The sequence below is a fragment of the Amblyraja radiata genome, chromosome 28, assembly GCF_010909765.2.
Source record: "Amblyraja radiata isolate CabotCenter1 chromosome 28, sAmbRad1.1.pri, whole genome shotgun sequence".
Taxonomy (NCBI): Eukaryota; Metazoa; Chordata; class Chondrichthyes; order Rajiformes; family Rajidae; genus Amblyraja; species Amblyraja radiata.
This window is the reverse complement of record NC_045983.1, coordinates 30,055,581-30,078,864: the sequence shown is the minus strand read 5'-3', so window position 1 is coordinate 30,078,864 and position 23,284 is coordinate 30,055,581. Positions and strand designations below refer to the sequence as shown.

Sequence of the window (23,284 nt, the reverse complement as noted above, 5' to 3'; positions counted from 1 at the left end):
GCAACATAATTTCCTCAAACGCAACTGCGATAAGACAGAATTCCTCCTCATAGGCTCCAAAGCCACACTCAGCAAAATCAATAACCCCACTCTCACAATCGACGACACCACTGTCTCCCCATCTCCCCAGGCCCACAACCTTGGCGTGATCTTTGATTCCACCCTCTCCCTTGAGCCTCACATCCGCCATGTCATTAAAACCTCCTTCTTCCATCTCCGCAACATCACCAAACTCAGACCCTCTCTCACACCTCCCGCTGCTGAAAGACTCATCCATGCCTTCATCTCCTCCCGACTGGACTACTGCAACTCACTTCTCCTTGGCATCAGCTCCACCTACATCAACCGACTCCAACTGGTCCAGAACTCAGCCGCCTGACTCATCACCCACACCAAATCCTGGCATCACATCACTCCAGTCCTCAAACAACTTCACTGGCTTCCCATCTCCCACCGGATCAACTACAAAATCCTGATCCTCACCTACAAAGCCCTCCACCATCTGGCCCCCCCATATCTCACTGACCTCCTCTCCCCCTACCAACCCTCACGGTCCCTCAGATCCACATCAGCCGGTCTCCTCTCCATCCACAAGTCCAACCTCCGCAATTTTGGGGACAGAGCCTTCTCCAGGGCAGCTCCCAGGCTCTGGAACTCCCTCCCCCAACTGATCCACAATTCCGTGTCCCTCACCATCTTCCAGTCCCGCCTCAAGACCCATCTCTTCACCTCTGCCTATCCTTAGCCCCACGTCCCCCTCCCTTTTCATCTGTGCATTAATTGCATCATATTGTGTTTTGTATTGAATTCTGTCTTTACTTTGTGCACTAGTCGTCTCTACTATTTATTTCATTCCCCTTACATGTTTTTCCTCTACCTGCTAAATTTTTGTAAGGTGTCCTTGAGACTCTTGAAAGGCGCCCATAAATAAAATTTATTATTATTATTATTATAAACACAGCTGTAATTTCTACATGGTGAAACCAACATGTGTAAAAGTAGCCTTTAATAAAACATGAAATGTGCACTCTAACTATTTTTCTATTACAAATCTCAAATTGTGCAGTACAGAGGCAAATAAATAAATGATGGGTCTTTGTCCCAAACATTATGGAGGGCACTGTAGTTTGCTTTCACAGCTATTTGCCTAGGGATGGAATTTTCCTTAGTATTGGAAAATATATTTGAACTTGGTGTGTTATTTTATACCACATAGTGAATTATATATTTGCATTAAAAAGCTATAAAATATTTTGAGGGATCACTAACTTGTAATAGCAGTCTAGTTTTACAATGTGTCATGTACATGCAAGTCTGCTTTATAGAATAGCTGCCAATATATTAGTACAATCTGCTTGTTTTAACGTAGATTTGAAATAAATTGAAGTCCACTTTAAAAAGGATTTTTGAACCGTTTTACTGTAATAAATAAAGAACAAACACTCGTTTCTCCCTGTTCACTTGAAGATGACTACTGTTCTAATACCACAGCTGCAAGTTAACCCGAGGACTAAACACAATGTCCATTGTTCCTGTGTAAAAAGGCAGATAGTGAATATGTCGTCCATAATTTGGCTAGCATCTGCCAATTGGATTATTTATTAACATAAGTTGTTCTGAAGGTATGACATACCAGTCACACAATCTCCATGTAATGGAGACCAATTTGAACCCAAGATGAAGCTCAATAATCACATCCATATCCCTCCATTAAATGTCATCCCTAATCTTAAATTAATCGTTCATATCTCTTGAAGCATTTCTTCGGCTTAAACTAGGCACTGCCAGAGGTGGCATATCATAGATGCACTGAACAACATATTGATGTAACTATTCATACAATTTATCCTCTGCAATAATACCAACGTTGCTCTGCAAGTGAATCCTCAACAAAAACTGAACCTGATGTCTTGGAGATTTGAGCATAATAATGTTTAGTTTAGTTTATTGTCAAGTGTACCGAAGTATAGTGCAAAACATTTTTGTTGCGTGCTAGCCTGTCAGCAGAAGGAATATACATGATTACAATCAAGCCGTCCACAGTGTACAGATATAGGATAAAGGGAATAACGTTTAGTGCAAGGTAAAGTCCAATTGAAAATAGTCCAAGGGTCTCCAATGAGGTATTAATTGCATTATCATGATTAATTACCAGTCATCCCAGTTTATGTTGTATAATTTGCTTTATGTAGATGTTATTTTTCTCTTGCATCCTTAGCTCGGTATGTGCAGTTGCATAAGTACAACCAGTAACTACCACTGTAGTTTGTTATGAAGATCAAATTTAAACCTTTTTGATTTGTATGGCTCGGGTATATTACAAATATACAAAACGAGTGCATATCTAAATTCTAGGACAAGTCTAAACATGATTTTAAAACATTATGTAACGCTGTGGTTGTGGATTTGAAAGTAGATAATTAAGATCGATAATAAAGATCATTCCGTTTATTATCCTAGCCCATTTTGAAAAGTGCAAATACTTATGTTTCTTCAGATGCTCAGAATTGAATATAATTAGTGACTTTGGAGTTGATACCATAAACATCAGGAGTTTATATTTGGGAATATTTTCTTATTTCACTTCTGCACAATATTTGCCTAAATAGGAACACATATCATTGATCTACAGCTCCGAGTCCAAAATAGACTGCCAGATGCAATGAGCGAAATGTATGGATGCTAGTTTCTATCTAGTCATAGAAACTGTCCCTTTAGCCCATCTGCACCAACCGTCAAGCATCCATTTTTTCACTAATCCCTCCCTTGTGTGACTAAAACACAAAAATTAACTCATGTTTATTTGTACCATGGATTATGAGAACCATACATAGAAAATCCTGCCATTTTGTGATTTATTGTGGAGATGCTGTGTTAAAATTTTAGAAAACTAGTTCATAACCCCAAAATTCCCGAGTCATCTTTTCAGAGGAGTTTACTGCAGAAAAATGAAATTTTTACTTATATATTTTCCTATTAAATAAAACTAGTTTTAGTTGACAGTATTTTCAACATACATAAGGAGAACTTCTTCAAAGTAGGCATACCTTGAGGAGATTTTGCAGTGGAGTAGACAAAATGTTTAAGAAGGAACTGCAAATGCTGGAAAATCGAAGGTAGACAAAAGTGCTGGAGAAACTCAGCGGGTGCGGCAGCACCTATGGAGCGAAGGAAATAGGCAACGTTTCGGGCCGAAACCCTTCTTCAGACTGAGGATATACATTGCTCTGTTTAAGAAGGAATGTTTCAGTTGTGTAATGAAATCTCTTCTTGGTTTTCAGAACAGATGTAATTTAATTCAAATTATTCATCAATTTTTGTTTTTCTTTCAGATGTGCGTGCTATATTTCTGGTGCCTTGGAATTGATGTAAAGAAAATTAAAGTGGACTATTTTGGAAATCTGGATCAACGTCAATTATAGTTGCGATACTTCAAAATGATAGGCAAATTAAAACACAACTTGCTTTTAGCATGTTTAGTGATTAGTTCACTCACAGTGTTTTATCTTGGCCGGTATGCATTAGAATGCCACCATAAAATAGATCACAACGGGAAACTTCTACAGGTATTAAGTAATGGAAGATCACTAAATTATGTTTCGGGAACTGGATTAAAAAATAATTCGAACAGATTTGTTTACAACAAAGACATGCCATTAATATTTATTGGAGGCGTTCCGCGAAGTGGCACCACACTCATGAGGGCTATGCTCGATGCTCATCCTGATGTTCGCTGTGGCGAAGAGACCAGAGTTATTCCTAGAATTCTAGCGATGAAGCATATGTGGAGCAAATCTGGCCGGGAGAAGCAGCGACTGGATGAAGCTGGTGTTACGGATGAGGTGCTGGATTCAGCCATGCAAGCCTTTTTACTAGAAATTATTGTTAAACATGGGGAACCCGCTAAATACTTGTGCAATAAAGATCCGTTTGCCCTTAAATCGTTGACTTACTTAAGTAAAATATTTCCCAATGCAAAATTTATTCTAATGATAAGAGATGGCCGTGCTTCAGTTCATTCTATGATTACTCGGAAAGTTACCATAGCAGGATTTGATCTCAGCAGTTACAGAGACTGCTTGACCAAATGGAACCGTGCCATTGAGATCATGTATAACCAGTGTTTAGAAACTGGGTTTAATAAGTGTTTGCCAGTACATTATGAACAACTTGTTTTGCATCCAACTACATGGATGAAAAATGTTCTGAAGTTCCTAGACATACCTTGGAATACAGCAGTTTTACATCATGAAGAAATGATAGGAAAAGTTGGTGGTGTTTCACTTTCTAAGTAAGTATAAATTTACTTTAAATGTTTAAATACTTATAAAAGTAATTTGTATAAAGTATTATTTTAGTATTGTTTCATTAATGGTAAATAAAGTATACATGACTTTGAGCCCCCATGTAGTTATTGTGGGTAGGACAAATAAGAATAATAATAATATCTTTTTATTGTCATTGCACATAAGTGCAACTGAGCAGAACTTCTGTAATCCTGAGCAGTAATACTGAGCAGAACGTCTGTAATCCTATTGCAAATTGTATGTATTTTAGTTTTGCAGGATATCTATACACATTTATTTTTATGACGCAAAATCATTATTCATTCATTATCGTTGAAAACATTAGCGGCGCAGTGGCGCTGGTTTCCAACGGGAACGGTGACGGACGCACCACACATCTCTGTCCTCCAGTTACTGCGGACTTCCGCCACTGGAAGTATAGGATTTTGGTGTGTGTGCTTTATCATCATTCCTTACAATGCTATGTACGACAGTGATCACAACTTCTACTGAAGTGTGGGTGGCCGTTGGCTCGCTAGAAGCTCAACCGCCCTTTGACAGGTCTTGTTTTTGGTCCTGCTGGGGGTCCACAGCACCCTCCTCACCTGGCAAACCAGGTGGGGGAGACGGTTTAGTCGCTGACTATCCCACCATGGAGCAGGTAGCACGGGATTACATGGTGCCTGTGGCAGAGGTCTCTCCCCCCCAACCTGATCTGAACGCAAAATGCTGTTACTTATTCATATGACTAAACGTATTCATTCATACTATGACAATTTGGATGTTCCCCTTCTTTACATAGTCATATTTTGGGCACTAGAGCTCTTGATTTGGTTAAGTTTGTTCTGTGTATTATTCTCTGCATTCCATCTTTAAGCTTGGATCTCAACAATTGAAATTTATAGCGTTAATGATCTGACCATGGAATTATGGTCTACCTACCTATAAAACGTTAACACCTTGGGATAGTCCAAACCCAGCATTATTCTGCTTAACTTTTAAGTAACTTTGTGAAGTCAATCTTCTCAAATGTGTTTGAACTTCCACCCTTAAGTGACACATGATGAATTATTTATGGATGTTGAATGAATCATGAGTATGGGTAGAACCCCATGCCCACAGCATAGTGGAACAACTGGTCGAGCAGCAGTCTCTCAGTGCCAGGGACCCAGGTTTGATCCCGACCTCTGGTGCTGTTTGTATGCAGTGTGCATGTTCCCCCTGTGACCACGTGGTCTTCCTGTGGGTTCTCCGGTTTCTTCCGAACATTTCAATGACGTGTGGTTTTGTAGGTTAATTGATCTCCATAAATTGGCCAGAGTGTGTCGGGAGTGGATGCCATGGTGGGATAACATAGAACGAGTGTACACAAAAATGCTGGAGAAACTCAGCGGGTGCAGCAGCATCTATGGAGCGAAGGAAATAGGCACCTTTTCCGGCCGAAACCCTTCTTCAGACTGAACCCTTCTTCAGACTATACCTTACCCAGTATAGAACTAGTGTAAACTGCTGATAAATGATAAGCCAGTTAGGCAGCACCGGTGGAAGGTATGGACAGGGGACGTTTTGTCGGGACGTTTCAGATCATAATCAGAAATGTCGATGTTTTGCAGGGATCCTAAATAATTAATTATTTTGAAATGCAAAAGCAAGCTGGAGTAGCTGAGCTACCTTTGTGGCTCTTATCCCTTGCCCAGGAATACCAATATATGCATCATTTTCCTAATAAAAGTTTTGGGGTTACACAGTATATCCTGTAATGTACTTGCATACAACTCATTTTCAAACAATTTCAAATGTAATTTACAGCCCAGATTTATATGATGAGCACTGAAGGATCAGATTTTGTCACCCATAAGGTCACGTGAAAGGAGCAGAATTAGGCCATTCGTCCCATCCAGTCTACTCCGCCACTCAATCATTGCTGAACTTCATTCTCATGAGGTGGTATGTTTTGGATCTTGGGCAGTTCCTTCTCTCCTCCATACTTTGCTCTTGCCATCACTCTGATATAAGTTAATCTTCGTCTCATCTGTCCACAAGACCTTTTTCCAGAACTGTGGTTGCTCTTTTAAGTACTTCTTGGCAAACTGTAACCTGGCCACCCTATTTTTGTGGCTAACCAGTGGTTCGCATCTTGCAGTGTAGCCTCTGTATTTCTGTTCATGAAGTCTCCTGCGGACAGTGGTCATTGAAATCCACACCCGACTCCTGAAGAGTGTTTCTGATCTGTCAGACAGGTGTTTGGAGATTTTTCTTTATTGTAGAGAGAATTCTTCTGTGATCAGCTGCGGAGGTCTTCCTTGGCCTGCCCGTCCCTTTACGATTAGTAAGCTCACCTTTCTTCTTAATGATGTTCCAAACAGTTGATTTTGGTAAGCCTAAAGTTTGGCTGATGTCTCTTAACAGTTGTATTTGTGTTTCTCATACTCATAATGGCTTATTTGACTTTCATTGGCACAACTTTGGTCCTCATGCTGATAGACTGCAATGACAGTTTCCAAAGATGATGGAAAGACTGGAGGAGAGACTAGATGCTGAGAGCTCTCTTATATTAAACAATTAAACACACCTGAGCAATTAAACACATCTGAGCAATTACAAACATCTATGAAGCCATGTGTCCCCAACATTATGGTGCCTTGAAATGGGGAGACTATGTATAAACACAGCTGTAATTTCTACATGGTGAAATCAAAATGTATAAAAATGGCCTTTAATAAAATCTGACAACGTGCACTTTAACCACATATGATGTTTTCTATTACAAATCTCAAATTGTGGAGTACAGAGGCAAATCAATAAATGATGGGTCTTTGTCCCAAACATTATGGAGGGCACTGTACGTGCTTTATATGTGCAGGTGCAAAACGTCCAGCTTTTGTGCATGCAACTGAAGCCAAAATTCCTATCAGATCCTGGTGCACACTTTGAGCAACTACAGTCAATACTGTAAGGACTTGCAGAAATGGCTGGAGTTGCTCAATGTGTGGGCCAGGATCTGACAGCAATTTTGGATTTATTTGCATGTATAAAAGCTGGAAGCTGTATCACTCTTACAGTGAAAGTTTGCTTCCTTGCTGCTGGCTTTGGCAGATGTTTTTTTTAAAGCTTCCCAATACGATTTACAGTATAGGAGAATTGGAAGTCCGCTCAATGCGAATGCTCCTTTTTGAGCTGTACTTGTACTGCCTGTTATATGCTTATAAATATTTTTTGACTTTATTCGGTTTGGAAGCATGTGCTACCTCAGACACCACCGGGTTCGGGAACAAAATGTCGAAGCAAAACAAGAACATGGCTAGTAATATAAAATATCTTGGCAACTGTTTCATTATTATTTTACAGGGAATAAAATAAGTTTTGCATTTGTATCAGACTTTTTTGGATTTCTTTTAGAATGTTAATCACGTATGTTGTGGTCAGTAAATTACTTCCAAAATGTAAACACCATTCTGATGTGGAAATAAAGCAGGTAATTTTGTCTGCTACTCGTGTACAGATGTATGAGAATGATCAGGTAATATTTTGAAGATGGGGCAATATTTACGAGGAGGTAAATTAATTGTGAATTCTTTGTGACCCTTTGGAGACCAGATATGAGATGATCATCAAGTTCATCAAGCAATTACGATGGTATGTTGGTCTTTATTCCAGGAGGATTTTCGGATGTGCGTCCTCAACAAGATCTCTTGTTCCAATGCTATGGGGTCCTGAAGTACTTGTATCTGGAATATTGCCTACATTTGTCCCTACTCAAATGTGATGGAGATAGAACAGTGCGGATTGAACAGACTAATTCCTGTAATGGTGTTTGAAAGGGTTGGACCAGGACACTAGTTCAGGAAAGTGAGAGGGTATCTGATGAGCACAACCTAGTCCTATCCAGGAACCTCAGTCTCGATTTAAGACAACAATTATTCTCCTACCTTGTTACTAGGTCGTAGAATACCATTATACCAAAGTGCAGTTACTTGTTGGGAACCTACATGAGAGCATAGAGCGAATAAATCTTGCAGCCCAAAAAACCTGCTCTATCATTCAGCAAGGAAATAAGTAATTGTGCCTTGCCCTTTTCCCACCTGTTCCCCATAACCTTTGACATCCCCATAGATCAGAAATTGTATTCTTAATGATTAATGCTACGGCAGTTAATAGGAATAGAATTGGCCACAACCTTTTTTCCCCATATTGTTAGGCTCACAGATATAAAATGATTCCTTATGGTACAACTAGGTTATCATCTTAAAGAGGAAGATGAATATTGTGTCATGAAGTTGCATATGCTGGAATTAAAATCTGACCTGAAGCCATGTGCTGTCTGTATTTGTTCTACAGTATTAATTGGAGTTTGGTAACCAGTATCAAAGCCATAGAAAAAGGCAACGTCTGCCACCAGAATTGCGAACAGGAAAACCAGTTTGAATATGTAATGTGGATGTTTCTTTGAAGATAACGTATGAAGACCCACAGAGCTAGGCAAAGCAAGTAATGAAATTGAAGAGAGGGAGTGTAAGAAATGAGGGAGCAGAGAACCAAACAAAATGTTGGATTTCAAAGGCCGGACCAGGAGCTGATATTTGACCTATGCCAAAGCTGAAACACAGTGCTTGTAAAATAGTGTTTTGATAGTTATGCAAATTACAGGTGGCGAAGCCAAAGTCTCAACTTCAAATGAATTTCCATGCCCAACGCTGATGTCATGTCACTTGTGCTTTTCCTCCTGTTTTCTATAATCTTATTAATGTTGCTTAAACCATTCAGTGGTTGCAATTTATTTTTAAAATATCCTTTTTTCATTGCAACATCAACCACCTCTAGCCAAAACCAAATTTAGTTTGTGAAAAGAAGGAAGTAGCTTGAAGTGGAGCAGAATGCGGGCCGTGAATGTGCAACTGTGCCACCTGCTGGTTAAAGCTCTGATTATGAAGTGACCATTTTTTATAATTTGACCTGTAACTATCATTAACATGTACGGCATATGCAGAAATTCCATTTATATTTGTAAATTGGTTCATAATTACATGTTAAGCTTCATTGTCAAAGTTTGTAGAACTCTGCTGTTGGCCATCCATTTAGTTTTGTTTGTTTTTGCAGCTGCTTTTAGTATTTAAACTAAGATGGTGTTCCACTGAACAAGTAGAAATCAACTAATTTTACCTTGTTCTAATGAAAATGTCAGTTTTAAGGACTAAGTATTGAGCGGGGTGGTTTTGGGACGCTAGAACTAACTGTTGAACCTTCCAGAGGTGTTGTGGGCCTAACTCAATAAAACATCAGTGAAGGGAGGTGCCCACCTAATAACCCCAATGATATACTAACATCTACATTCCTAAAATAGACACAAAATGCTGGAGTAACTCAGCAGGTCAGGCAGCATCTCTGGAGAAAAAGAATAGGTGACGTTTCACATTGAGACCCTTCTTCAGACCCGAGACGTCACCTATTCCTTTTCTCTAGAGATGCTGCCTGACCCGCTGGGATACTCCAGTATTTTGTGTCTATCTTCAGTGTAAACCAGATTCTGCAGTTCTATCCCACACATCTACGTGCTAGTTTTTGTTGTCCATGGTTTAACTGTGTAAAAGTATTTTAATAGACAATCGGTGCAGGAGTTGGCCCTTCTGTACCCCGTTCCTGCTTTTTTTTCCCCATATCTCTTGATTCCCTTCGCTCCAAGAACAAAATCTAACTCTCTTGAAACAGGTTATTATACAGGATAATACAGTACAAGCATATTACTACCAAAGTGGATAACCTCACATTTATCCACATTAAGCTGCATCTGCCATGCATCTGCCCACTCACCCAACCTGTCCCAGTCACCCTGCATTCTCATAGCATCCTCCTCACAGTTCACACTGCCAACCAGCTTTGTGTCATCTGCAAATTTGCTAATGTTACTTTGAATCCCTTCATCTAAATGATTGATGTATATTGTAATAGCTGCGGTCTCAGCATCGAGCCTTGCGGTACCCCACTAGTCACTGCCTGCCATTCTGAAAGGGACCCGTTAATCCCTACTCTTTGTTTCCTGTCTGCCGACCAATTTTCTAGGTCAGCACTCTACCCCCAATACCATGTGCCCTAATTTTGCCCACTAATCTCCTATGTGGGACCTTATCAAATGCTAGATTCTCATGTGGCATTGGGATTGAGATTCTTGATTAAACATTTAGCTTATGGGTTTGTTAACATGTAGAGATAGCTTATTACTGAATATGTTAAATTAGTTTTTGTCCGAAAGTATAATAAGTGTGTATAGTTTAGATACTACTTTGGCATTGGGCTTATTTTTCTTGGTTGGGCGCTGAACCTGATGGTATAGCACATATACTTTGTGTTTTAACAGTGATCAATGTTTTTCAATGAGTAAAGGATTTAATATTGTTCAAAAAGGAACTGCAGATGCTGGAATATCGAAGGTACACAAAATTGCTGGGGAAACTCAGCGGGTGCAGCAGCATCTATGGAGCGAAGGAAATAGGCGACGTTTCGGGCCAAAACCCTTCTTCAGACAAACCCGTCTGAAGAAGGGTTTCGGCCCGAAACGTCGCCTAATTCCTTCGCTCCATAGATGCTGCTGCACCCGCTGAGTTTCCCCAGCAATTTTGTGTACCAAGGATTTAATGATTCCTGAAATCAATAATGGGTGAAAAAAGTATTATTGTATGTATGGTTCTATATTTACAATCATCTATGATCCAAAAGCTAAACTTTACAATGTTTTTAATGTTACAGGGTTGAACGATCTACAGATCAAGTCATCAAACCTGTCAATATTGAAGCCTTAACAAAATGGGTGGGGAAAATTCCGCATGAAGTAGTTCGCGAAATGCCAGTGATTGCCCCAATGTTAGCAAAGCTTGGATATGATCCATATGCAAACCCACCAAATTATGGAAAACCAGATCCAGCAGTTATTGAAAACACTAAAAGGGTAGGTGTAAGAGTTTAAATATCTGGGGCATCCTTCTCAAATAACCGAGATTGTGATTGTTCCTGATAAAGTAGTTGATAATATTTAATTATTTCTTGATCTGTGGAGTCTGAGTTTTGTCATTTCTTTGTATGCATCTGTTGCATCTTCAGTATCTTTGTAATTTGGCATCTTCTGAATTACTTAATGAACAGTTGGCTTAAGGGAATAGATGCAATGTCTTAATTTTGTTTAGGTGTATATAAAACCAAAGAAATCTAAGCAAATCATTTTATTCCTAATAATTTTGTATAACCGAACTCCTTAAACTCCACTCTGATTTGACAAATGAAAATGTTGTCCTTTTTATAGCAAATTTTGTTCATCTTAAAAATAAACAAATATTAAGATAAAACCATGGATTCAAATCTGTTTCTTGTGTCCAGAAAAATGTTATAATTTGAGCTGTACAGATTAATATTGACTTGAGTTTGTAATTCTTTAGCTCAATTTGAAACAAATGGTTATCAAGCATTTATAAGTAAATATTCCAGTTAAACACATGAAGGAAATATTAATCTTCTAGAGAGAATACACTTATTAGTTGAACATAATCTTGGGAAACTACGTACCGGAATAGATGACAAGGTTACATTCCAGTGAACTTGAACTTATTCTTCTGGAATGTGACCACTTTTAAAATATTTCCATTTACATTGGTTAATAGTTTAAGTTCGTTAATGAGATGGGCACAAAGTGAGTCAGCCCATGTATCATGTTAAATTTCAGAATTATTACAGCTTAGTTTAAAATGAATTTGTAGTTCATCAGATTTCAAATTAAAGTTATTACAGTTTAGTTTAAAATGAATTTGTAGTTCATCAGATTTCAAATTAAAGTATGAAAATTATTTTAAATGTGTTCTAAAATTACATCCGTCATTTTTATATTAATCTAAAAAAACTTGTTTTGACATGCATGTTTTCAACGTCACTGAAAAACATCTTACAAATAGGAAGGCCAGTCTGGCCCTTTTGGAAGTTTTTAATTACTTCTGTAAAACTAAATTGCATTTAAATTGATGACAAATGTAATTATTATGACAGTGTTGAAATTAAGAGGAATAATTAAATGGAGTTTTTTGTGTGTTTATAAATGTATGATTTGTTTGATTAAAAATTGAGCATCACTTTGCTATTGGAAAGCTGGGATTTCCTGCACTTTTAATCCGATCGCTGTCTGCAAGGAATTGTTTATTTTCTCTTTTTAACTGCACTTTTTTTTTAAAAAGCAAACTTGCTGCAGTTTTTAAAATAGGAATGTGAAATAAAAATATTATTCAGAAAATATATTGCACATTAAGCTTTAAGCAACCTTGCCAAAAGTAGTGAATTGTTCTGCAAAGTTGAATCACCTTTGCTACATGTGGTTAATGCTTTTAGGAATATTGGATTGTCAGCTAACTACGAAGTAGAAAATGAGAACTTCCCCTCTAAATAATTCATGCTGCCTTGTTTTAACCACCTCTAAAGATGAAACAGACTTGAGTTTTATTGAAATTGGGATCATTTTATGGACCAGAGAAAATGCAGCTTTGTATTAAAACCATTTTTACAACAATGCAATAAAATGTCTTGGATAACATGCAATTATTTAAAAGATTGCTACTCATGTGGTAACCATATCCATAGTTTCTTCCATTGCCTTGTTCAATCTTATAAATAAGTCAACGTGACTTACCACTAATATGAAACATCAATGCTGAATATCAAAGTTGCATAAATCTGTTCTAATCTGTTTGCCGTCATGATTCCAACTTATTTGAAACTCTTCTTCAATTGCAACAAAAATAGAAATTATGCGTTCATTTTTTAATTAATTCATCCTTGAACATTTTTAAGAAAGTTGCTCCCCAGGACCAATGGAAGACTTTAGCATTTGGAGCTTTCTATGAAACAAATGGTGGTAAACTGCTGTATTTACCCACGAAATTCAGTAAGGAAAATGTTCTAGGGTTCTTCGTATGTACTGTTCCCTCGTGTATTTAAACATTTTGTATTGCCCATTTAAATGTGTATATACAGCTCTTTCATGTACTGGTGTAAACGTCTGGGAAAAGATTGCTACATAATTAAAAAATATAGACCACAATAATTTTAGTTCATTGTATGAAATCAGACTGTAATGTCATTTTTTTTGTATTGTGCAATTTTTGAAAAAAAATAAAGTCACTGAAAATGCTCAAGACTTGGAATTTTATTTGTTGAGTTCTTTTCAATTAAATCAGGATTAGTAATTTGTTAACTAGTCAAGTTCAGAAGCCGGGGAGAATTTAGTCAAAACTTGGTCCTCGAAGGTTCCGAAGTTTGCATGGGGATTGCAAGAGTACAACTAGAAACTACAACCTGTTTGTAATCTCTTTGCTTTACGTTTGTATTTATCGAAAGTGAAAATGCACATTTTGATTAATTAATGTTTATGAGGTGGACAGGGATGAGCAAAACTTTTTGAATGTCAGAATAACCAATGTTAGTCCCCAGGGATCTGTGTTGGACTCTTCGTTTGACTTGGTGATAGTTTATTTATACAGCCAAGTAATGCTATTTCAACCTGAAAATGCAGTTGGAAATTTTTAAGCTACCAGTGATTTGAAAAAATATGTAATCTCAACAGGGGAATCCTGCTGTTCATCTGAGGGTGGAATGAACATTGTATTTTGGGTGTTTCCTTGGATTTGTAAAGTAGAAACATTTTAGGATGGGAGAGGAAATAGGCTGATATTATTTCACCTGGAAAAACGCAATACTGCAAATATTGGAAATCTAAAACATGTACAGAAAACACCGCATTAACAGTTAAAGTGAATAAGCCTTAACTAACTTTCTGCCTGCGCAAATACTGCCTGACCCCCTGTGTATTTCCAATATTGCCTATTTTAATGTTTCCATTGGCTTTGTTGCTTATATCAGCTTTGGCTCAGTTACTCGCATTCTTGCCTCACAAGTTAGAAGATGTTCAGTTAAAATCCTTGTATCATTTGCACGTTGATGCTGGAATGCCATTTAAAAATAAGGGAGTGCTATAGTATTCCAGGTATCATTGAGACATTGAACTGTACTGCATGGAAACGGGCTCGTCAGCCCACCTTGTCCATGCCTACCAAGCTGGCATTCTGAGTTGGTCCCATTTGGCCCACATACCTCTCTATCCACATCTGTCCAAATGTATTTTGGAAGAGCCAGAGCTGTGCAGCATTTGTTCAAAGACTAAACTAAGACCATTTCTGTCCCAGGGTTGATATGAATGATCATGAGACAGTATTTCAAGGAGAAGGGGAATTTGCTGCGCTGTCCTGTCCAATGTTTTAATTCATCAGTCTACATCACCGAAATGCATTAACCTGGATTTTGCAGCAAATGCAATTACAAAAAATACCTGTGCCTGTGTAACTGATAGCATCTTCATTCTTTTTGAAAATGAACATAGAATTGAGGAAATTCTGTTGGTAACCTAATGTAGCTTCATGTATGTTATTTTTGGGTCCCTCCAGAGAAATTGAGGCAAAGTCACCCGCTATATATGGATTTAGTCTTATAAACTTTCCCTACTGAAATATCATGAAGAGCTTGCAACTAGTTACTTGCAATCTGTGGGATTTTAATTGGCAAACTACCTCACCCTAAAAAACATGAGATTTTAAAGTACTTGCGTAATTATTATGTCTTCATTTTCTAGTTTAATCTGCATTTGCTTGTCTCTTTAGCACCATGGAGTCAAAATGCTTATTGCTTTACTGTAGGAAACATCTCTAATATGACTGGCTGTTCAGCCAGCTTGATGACATCAAAACTAGTGGATGCCAGAATTGGCACATTGTCAGTAAGTACCACAGAGATTGCAAGGTCCTTGTCAGGAATGTATACTGTTGCAGAGATTGGAAGTGCTGTTGCTTCACTACTGACAACAATTCTGTGTCGGTGTCCCGTCATTAAATGTGGGTGTTTGTGAAAACTTGATTTTGGCTACTATATTTCCTGTTATTGCAGTAATGTTTATTACTTAGTCCTTTAAAAGGATTGCAAAATGATTCTGGTAAGTGCTATGCATTAATGTTGGACAGTCTTTCTGATTACTTGCTTTCAGACATACCTGCTTTGGGAGTGAATGGTAGATGGAGGTAAAATACCTGTCGTGCTCAAAGTTGAATTCTAGCTGAGAATTTGGATGAGGATCAGCCTCTGAAATATTACTCTTTGTAGTGTACAATTCTTATGATAACTACATTGTACAACTTCAAAAAAGATGATAAAGTCCTAGGGAAGCTTGGCAGGCGAGGCACCATCCATGGAGAGAAATGGTTAAATGATGTATCTAATCAGGACTCTTCTTCAGACTGATAGAGTAGAGGGGAAAAAGGTGGTGAAGAAAGGTAAAATAAAGCAGTGAAGCAAAAACTAGAAAATGATGGGTGGGTATAAGTGAGGGGTGATTGGCAAGTGGGTAGAAACAATAACAAAGGCTAGAGGTGAAATGGAGATATAAGGATGCCGGATAAGGAAGGAAGCGAAGGAGTGAAATGTAAAGCGAGAGGACAGTGGATAGAAAGGGATGGGGGTTGGTTTGAGGTGGGAGGGTGTTGAGGAGTGATAAAAGGAAAATGAGAAATTCTGAGTAGAGAGGGTGGGAGATAAGTGGAAGGAGGGGGTGGGGGAAGCACCTGGGGTAACGGGTAGAGGGAGAAAGGTGTGTGCACATTGGGTAGGGCGGGGGGGGGGGGTTGGGTGGGGGGGGGGTTGGGTGGGTGGGGGGGGGGGGGAAGTGGTCAAGATGGTGGATAAGAACGAGGGGCCAGGAGCTTTACCTGAAATTGGAGAAATCAATATTCATGCCATATGGGGTTTAGGCTACCCAGGAGAAATATGAGGTGTTGTTCGTCCAATTTACACATGGCCTCATTGTGGCAATGGAAGGAGAGTTAAAATGGCCTGCAACTGGGAGCTCCAGCTGGTCGTGGTTAACAGAGGGTAAATGTTTGGTGAAATGGTCATCTAGTCTGTGCTTTGTCTTACTGTTTTAGAGGATGCCACAACGGGAGCACCAAACGCCAGAGATGAGGTTGGAAGAGATGCCAGTAAAACTTTGTTGCACCTAGCAGGGTTGTTGGGATCCCTGAATGGAGGCGAGAGGAGGTGTTGCATTAAGGGGAAATGCCCAGGAGGGAAATGGGTTGGGTAGGAAGGAATAAGCGAGCCAAGGATTTACAGAGAGGGAAATCTCTGTGGAAAGGGGAGAGGATGGGAAGATGTAACTGGTGGAATCACATTGACGGATGTACATTTAGTGGGCAAGATATTACTGAGACAATGTTTTCTATTTCCGAAACACATTCTTGTGGCTTACCTGCAATCTCGCTCCAATGTGACAGTACATCTTGCCAGAACCAGTTGTGAAGGACCTATTTTGAAGCGTCTGAACAGTAAAGCATCAGCTCAATCAGCATTCTAAGCTGTATGTTTAATGTTTTTCATGCTTGACATTCAGAGTACTTAAAAATGATTAAAATTGAACTGTAATTAGATTTAATTACCAAATATTTAAGTAAAAACACATACAATGGTTAAAAATAAATGTTGAAAAGATTTTGGTAAGGAAAAAAAAATTGCTTTTTTTCATTCCCAAATACCCATAATCTTGTAATCAATGTCTTTGGATGCTACGCCAGGAAAAGTGGCATCCATGGGACCTTTTCCCCAGCCAAAATCAAGGTAATACAAGCAAAATAGAGCTATATCGTTAGCTTCCATTTTGAGTCAGTGGCAGAGCATCAGCAAGTCTTGGCCTCGTGCTTTTGACAGCCCATACAAGCCCTGGACTCCAACTTAAAAGTAAATGCTTTTCTTGTATCTTTTCTCAGAATCTGCAAGCTTTGATAGATATAAACAAAAATCATATTCTGCACCTTGTGCTGTAAAGCTTTGAAAATTGTTTTCTGAGACACTTCTCTTCCATTTATGATGATACAAGATGAATGATCCCTTGTGATTTGTTACAAATGTGGTTCTCACATTAACTCATTCCAGGAAATGCTAGCCAATATTTCACAAAGTACACTTATTCTCTTCATAAATCAAATAACCAAAAAAAACATATGCTAAAACAAGCCAGTTTGAAATTTAACTAATAGTAGTTTGGAAACTCTCATCCCTGGAATTTGAGGCGTAGTGAGAAATATTTAATTGTTGTAGATATTTGTCATTTTAATTTGGCTTATTTTAATATATACCAAGCATTGAACAGTTTAAGAATTAGGAGCTTTATTGCTAAATTTTCCAGACCGAAGGTTTCCTTTCCAAAATGATCATTCCCCTGTATTGGAACTGCTGCCTTGACTATGGGTGCTGTCTGTTCAGAGTTTGTGGGATTTCTCTGCGTGTTCCGGTTTCCTCCCATACATCAAAGATGTACAGGATTGTGGTTAATTGGCTTCAGTAAAAAAAATTGTATATTGCTCCTGTTGTGTAGGATAGTGTTAGGGTACGGGGTGATCTCTGGTCGGTGCAGATTCGGTGGGCCAAAGGCCTTATCCGGCGCTTTACCTCTAAAATCGATAGTATCCAATCTGTTACAGCCAGGTTTAAAATTAGCTGAAAAAGCAGCTTAAAACTCCCTTTTGACCAGGTTTTGATTGGGTATGATAGTTCACCATGTTAAACACTGCATATGCACACAAGTTTTAATAGTACCACAGCAAATACCATATGCTGCTGGCTGTGAGGCTGAATGAATATTGGACTGCATTAATTCAAACCTAACAGCCAGTAAATTCTAATAAAGTCATTCTCAGGATCTGTGGGATGAGATTGCTGGGAATTTCCAAATTAATTTTATTTCATGAAATAAACTTATCTGTAAGCATTGGTAAAGTTCATTAGCAAGCTACTTGATTGGTTGCATGGAGTGGAGTAGACGAAAAGTGGGATAAACCTGTGAAGCAGATCAGTCTGCACCAGTTAGACCTAATGGTGCTATTTCAGTATTTACGCTTTCTGTGTTATTATGCATCATGTCAGGACAATATTAGAGTTTATAGATTTAGTAGAGTTCACTGCATGAAAGTTAATAGGTTCATTGTGCTTAATGAGGAATCGCTTCATAATTTTAGCTTAGCCGGGTGCCTGCTGCTGCTTGAAATTTAACATGGTAAAAATTGTGGTTATGTTATGTGCGTTCTCATCTGATGACTGACTGATTTTAATAATTTATTTTAAAACATAATCTGCATTTATTCGCATTCCATGATAGGGTTGCATACAGATGCATGGGCAGTCTGTTTTAGTGTAAATTCTTGCTACATGTTTTAATATTACTAAATTTCTTGGTTGATCCTCATTGTTATGATTAGACCGTTGATTGAAGATGAGACTCCAGCTATTTAGTACAGCATTTTCAAAGTTGAAATTCATTTGGAGACAATCTTCCAGAATGCAGTCGGTTTAAATTGAAAGCTGAAAGTGATTACTAAACCTTGAATTCGCTGACTTGTATTCATCAAATGCACCTGGGACAAATGAAGAACCATTCAACAGGATTGGATCTTGGATTTGAGCTCCTCAAAGATTGCTGTTAAATATAATATGTGCTGAGTCATCAGATCACAATTTCATTTCTAGGTCTCAACTTTAAAAACTATTATTAAAACCACAGGTTGGAACACTGATATTCTCCTTTAGTTGCTGATGTATATGGGTTAAAATCTGTTTATGTTTCCACTCTGGATTGTTTTCCAGTGATGATATTCCATTCATTTAAGTAACTTGTCAGCAGTCATTTGGATATAAAGAAAGGTCATTTGAACAAAGAATCTTAAAGAGTGAGCTGTTATCTGTAAGGCTGACAACATATTGGACTGCATTTCGAGACTTTCAGTCAGATTTGGAATGGTGTCTGCTATTTTCGGCACCACATCTTCCAAATGTTAAAGAGAGTGCAATCTGTTGCACAACGCCCATCCAGCTTTTGTTATCCCACTACCATCTGGTTTTCATCATTCTACCTTCTGTACATTTGAGGTAATCCAAAACATCACTCCATTTTCCAACTTAATGCCCAAGACATCCATCGCCCTATGCCCGTGGACTTGTATTGGCTTCCAGTTTGGCGATAGCTTTGATTTTTAAATTCCTATCCTAGCTTTTGCATCATACTGTGGCCTCATCCCTTCCTAACTGAAACCCTCCATGAAATGCCAATTCGATTCCAATTTTTGTTGAAGGGAGTAGCAAATAGCTAACTATAATTTCCTGCAAATCTATTTCCCTAACAAAAATATGCGGGCTATATGATAGGGATGATTAATTGTCTTCTTGAGGGTAAAATATCAAAGTACATAGAAGAAGCTCAAGTCTGCTTCCTACAATTTGTTTTGGCAATGACAACTTATTGAATACTAACCCATTGTTGTGAGCAATTTAATATTTTGAAAAATTACTCAAAAGATTATTCTGAAGAAAAATAATAAACCAAATTGTCTGTCCAAGTACTTACAAGAACTTAGCACATTTTTATGGGTTAGAGTTTGGACTAGAATTCCCAAAGCCCAACTGTTAAACACAATATATGGCTGACTTTACTGAGTACACATTTAATTTCCCAGTCTTGGCCGAGAATAGTTATTAGAACAGGGTGTTTAAGAGTGTCCTGTCCATAAGAAGCAAGACAAATCTAATCTGGTAAATTACTATTCCATTCATTTACTTTAATTCATCAGCAAAGTGATGGTTGATCAAAAGTGTTGCCAGCAGTGTTATTGAAATGCTTTTAATCCTCAATAACCTTCAGGAAAATTGAATTTGTCCAGATTCAGCAATTCCATAAGAATTTGTTCAACGAGAGTCTATCATCACTTGCCAGTTCTAGTTGCTGGAATGTTTGATGGTGTTCTAAGTTAACAAAAACTAGCTAGCAAGACAACCTGACAAGTAATGATCCAGAGATTTGCTAATATGTAGAGATTATATCTAAATAGAGAAAGCTCTGTGTCAGAAGCGAGCCACTCAATTAACTGATGTGGCCTTAAGTTACCTTTTAGCCAGTATCAAGCAGCACCACCACCATCCACCACCACCGTCTACTGAGGTGTACACTTAAGCAGTACCACAATTAACAGATCAGATCAAAGCTGGAAAGGGACATTTTCTAACCATACCCATCCTCAATAATGGTCGAGCAAGTGAGTAAAGAATGTGAGGTTGGAGGATTTGCACCAATCTAGACCCAGAACTGATCCAGCTTGGCCTCCTCTGGAGGAACTTCATCACTTTGGAACCCATACTTCCAATACAATTTGCTCCAAACTATATCAAGAAAAGGCTGACAACTGGATACAACTAAGACAATGGAAACAGTTGACATCCTTGCATTAGCAATGAATTCGTCCAAAACCAGCCATCTATCCAGTCAAGCTGATATGGTGCAACTATAATACTGACCTCTCCCTAGTAATACGTTTGGGAATACTCTGTCCACAAAACAAGACAAATCCAATCTAGCCACAGCACTCCACTGATCCACTTTCAATCATCAGTAAAGTATCATATGATGGAAAGTCATTAGCTTTATTAAAATGCTTTTACTCACCAAAAACGTACAAACTTTAATTCCTTAACATTAAGTAGGTAAGCCTCGCCACCTGTAAATTGTATTTTAAGGTATACGTCATTTTGGAAATATTGTTGTTCCTTAATTATTACTGGATCAAAATTCCTGAATACCATGCCTAAAAGTACAGTAAGCAAACGTGGTCAGCAGTGGTTCAAGAAGACCATAATCAACCTGCTTCTCAAAGCCAAAGATGTCCACTTCCCACAAATTGAAAAGACCAACTTTTATTCAATATTTATCTTGTTGACAATAGAACATATTTCTAAACAATTTTGTAATGTTTCAGCTGTTTGCAATAAGATAAAAGTGGTAACAGTAGACCAAATACTTAAAAATGAGTGACCTGTACGTTGAAGTTGCAATTCTTTCCTTGTGATACTGCTTGAGACTATTGAATGTTAAATTTCATTTCCAGGAAAAAAATGAACTTTAAAAACAAATATTGTGCATTTATCACCCAGCACAAATATATTTAATAACTAGAGTTTGTAGGTGGAGTAGGTACCTGCAATGTCTTTATCATATTTTCGTTCAAAAAAGAATTTGAATTTTTTAAATAAAATAGTGTAATTAATTCAGTCTCTTGTACTGCTCCATTTTAAACAAATTAACGCTAATTTTAATTCAATAAATATTCAAAAAAACTTCATCTATTTCTTGGAGCTTTTTTTCTTAAATGTCATAATTCAGTTTTTATTGCCTCATGTTGGTAATATTTTGTTGTGGTAATCCTTAGTTTGTTCTTGCAATATGTTTTCCTTTGTTTGTGGAGTTTATGATGCTTTTTATTAAGTAGAATACATATTACAATACATTAAACTTCTCTTTTGTTTAAGTGTTTAGTTTAATAAACGGTCTATGCAAAGGCTCAACCAGTTTTAGATGTGAAGTGGAGATTTGTTTTCAGGCATTGTTAGCTTGGTTAATCATCAGGCTTTCTTGGTAAAAGAATAATATAATTTACCTGTCAATATCCCTGCATCAGCTCTTTGCAATGATCCATTTCCCCACCATTTTTATTGTAGAGTATAGCCAAAGATAAATGAATTAAAAAAATTAAAATTTAAGTGTACACCTGTCGTGTAATAGACACAAAAAGCTGGAGTAACTCAGCGGGACAGGCAGCATCTCTGGAGAGAAGGAAAGAGTGACGTTTCGGGTCGAGACCCTTCTCTCCAGAGATGCTGCCTGTCCCGCTGAGTTTCTCCAGCTTTTTGTGTCTATCTTCAGTTTAAACCAGCATCTGCAGTTCCTTCTTACACACCTGTCATGTAATAAATCACAATGGGTATCTTTTAACAGTAATTCCTTTAAGTTCTGGTTTTTAAATCAGCGTGGCACAGTGGCGACACTGGTAGACCTCCTGCCTCACAGCACCAGAGACTGGAGTTTGTTCGTGACCTTTGGTTCTGTCTGTGTGGAGTTTGTACGTTCTCCCTGTGACTGAGGGTTTTCTCTCGGTGCCTGCAAGTGTGTAGGAAGTGGATGAGAAAGTGCAATAACACAGAACTAGTGTGAACTTTTGATCAATGGTTTGCATGCTCAGTGGGCCAAAGAGCCTGTTTACATGCTGCATCTCGCATATAAACAAAATCTTTTTATGATCACATAATTAGAAACTTTTTTCTCAAACATATTCCATAGTGTTGTGCATTCAATGATTTGCAGGTGAGCAGTAATCTACTTGCCTTATTTTCCAAATGTAGAGTACAAAGGGATGTAGAGCAAAGGTGGGTAAGTACAGATGGACTGGGAGTTAGCAATGCTGACACTGGGTTGAATGGTTGTTTCCTTGTCCTTTTCCTTTATCCCTAGATAACCACTTTATTGTTATTTACCTGATGTGATCAAAGTATTTTGGAAGGCTGAACTAAATATGCTTTACAAAAAGCATAAAGCTCTGGAGTAACTCATTGGGTCGGGTAGCATCTCTGGTGATAATTCGGGCCAGGACCCTTCTATGTCGGGACCCAAAACATCACTTAATCCATGTCCTCCAGAGATGCTGCCTGACCCACTGAGTTACTCTAGCGCTAAGTGTTGGAAGGGTGAAGGTGAAGAAGGGTCTCGACCCGAAATGTCACCCATTCCTTCTTTCCAGATGCTGCCTGTCCCGCTGAGTTGCTTCAGCTTTTTGTGTCTATCTCCAGTGCTAATTTTTTTTATAAACCAGCATCTGCAGTTCCTGGTGTCAATTAAATATGTTTTAATGTATTTGCTTGAGATTGATTTAATCAAAATCTGTTGCATTCAATAGCTTTGTCATTTTATGATTGGGTTTGATATTGTTGAAGATGTATTTTCATGGAGGCTATCTGAATTTTGTATTGAATATATTCTTATTGTCATTTCATTTATTTTTATTGTATTTAATTATATAACATGACTTTCTGCTTTATTTTTTTCTTTATTTTTTATT

The 23,284-nt window shown here is 38.0% G+C and overlaps 2 protein-coding genes across 4 annotated transcripts in view; both read left to right on the top strand.

The window, feature by feature from the left end:
• Nucleotides 1–3,428, top strand: part of LOC116989057 (CGRP receptor component) — a 68,476-nt gene extending 65,048 nt beyond the window's left edge. Inside the window, exon 7 of the mRNA XM_033046201.1 lies at nucleotides 3,333–3,428. The gene's annotated coding sequence lies outside the window, so the exon portion shown is untranslated. The remainder of the gene's footprint in view (nucleotides 1–3,332) is intronic.
• The window catches only part of tpst1 (tyrosylprotein sulfotransferase 1), a 42,075-nt gene continuing 22,191 nt past the window's right edge, over nucleotides 3,401–23,284 (top strand). For 2 of the 3 annotated variants that reach the window (XM_033046198.1, XM_033046199.1), the window contains exons 1-2: nucleotides 3,401–4,291; nucleotides 11,028–11,226. In XM_033046198.1, the coding sequence (XP_032902089.1) occupies nucleotides 3,438–4,291; nucleotides 11,028–11,226 (1,053 nt within the window). In that variant the 5' untranslated portion in view covers nucleotides 3,401–3,437. Of the gene's footprint in view, nucleotides 4,292–11,027; nucleotides 11,227–15,004; nucleotides 15,085–23,284 lie in introns of all 3 variants that reach the window. The other variant, XR_004416118.1, reaches the window with a different exon arrangement.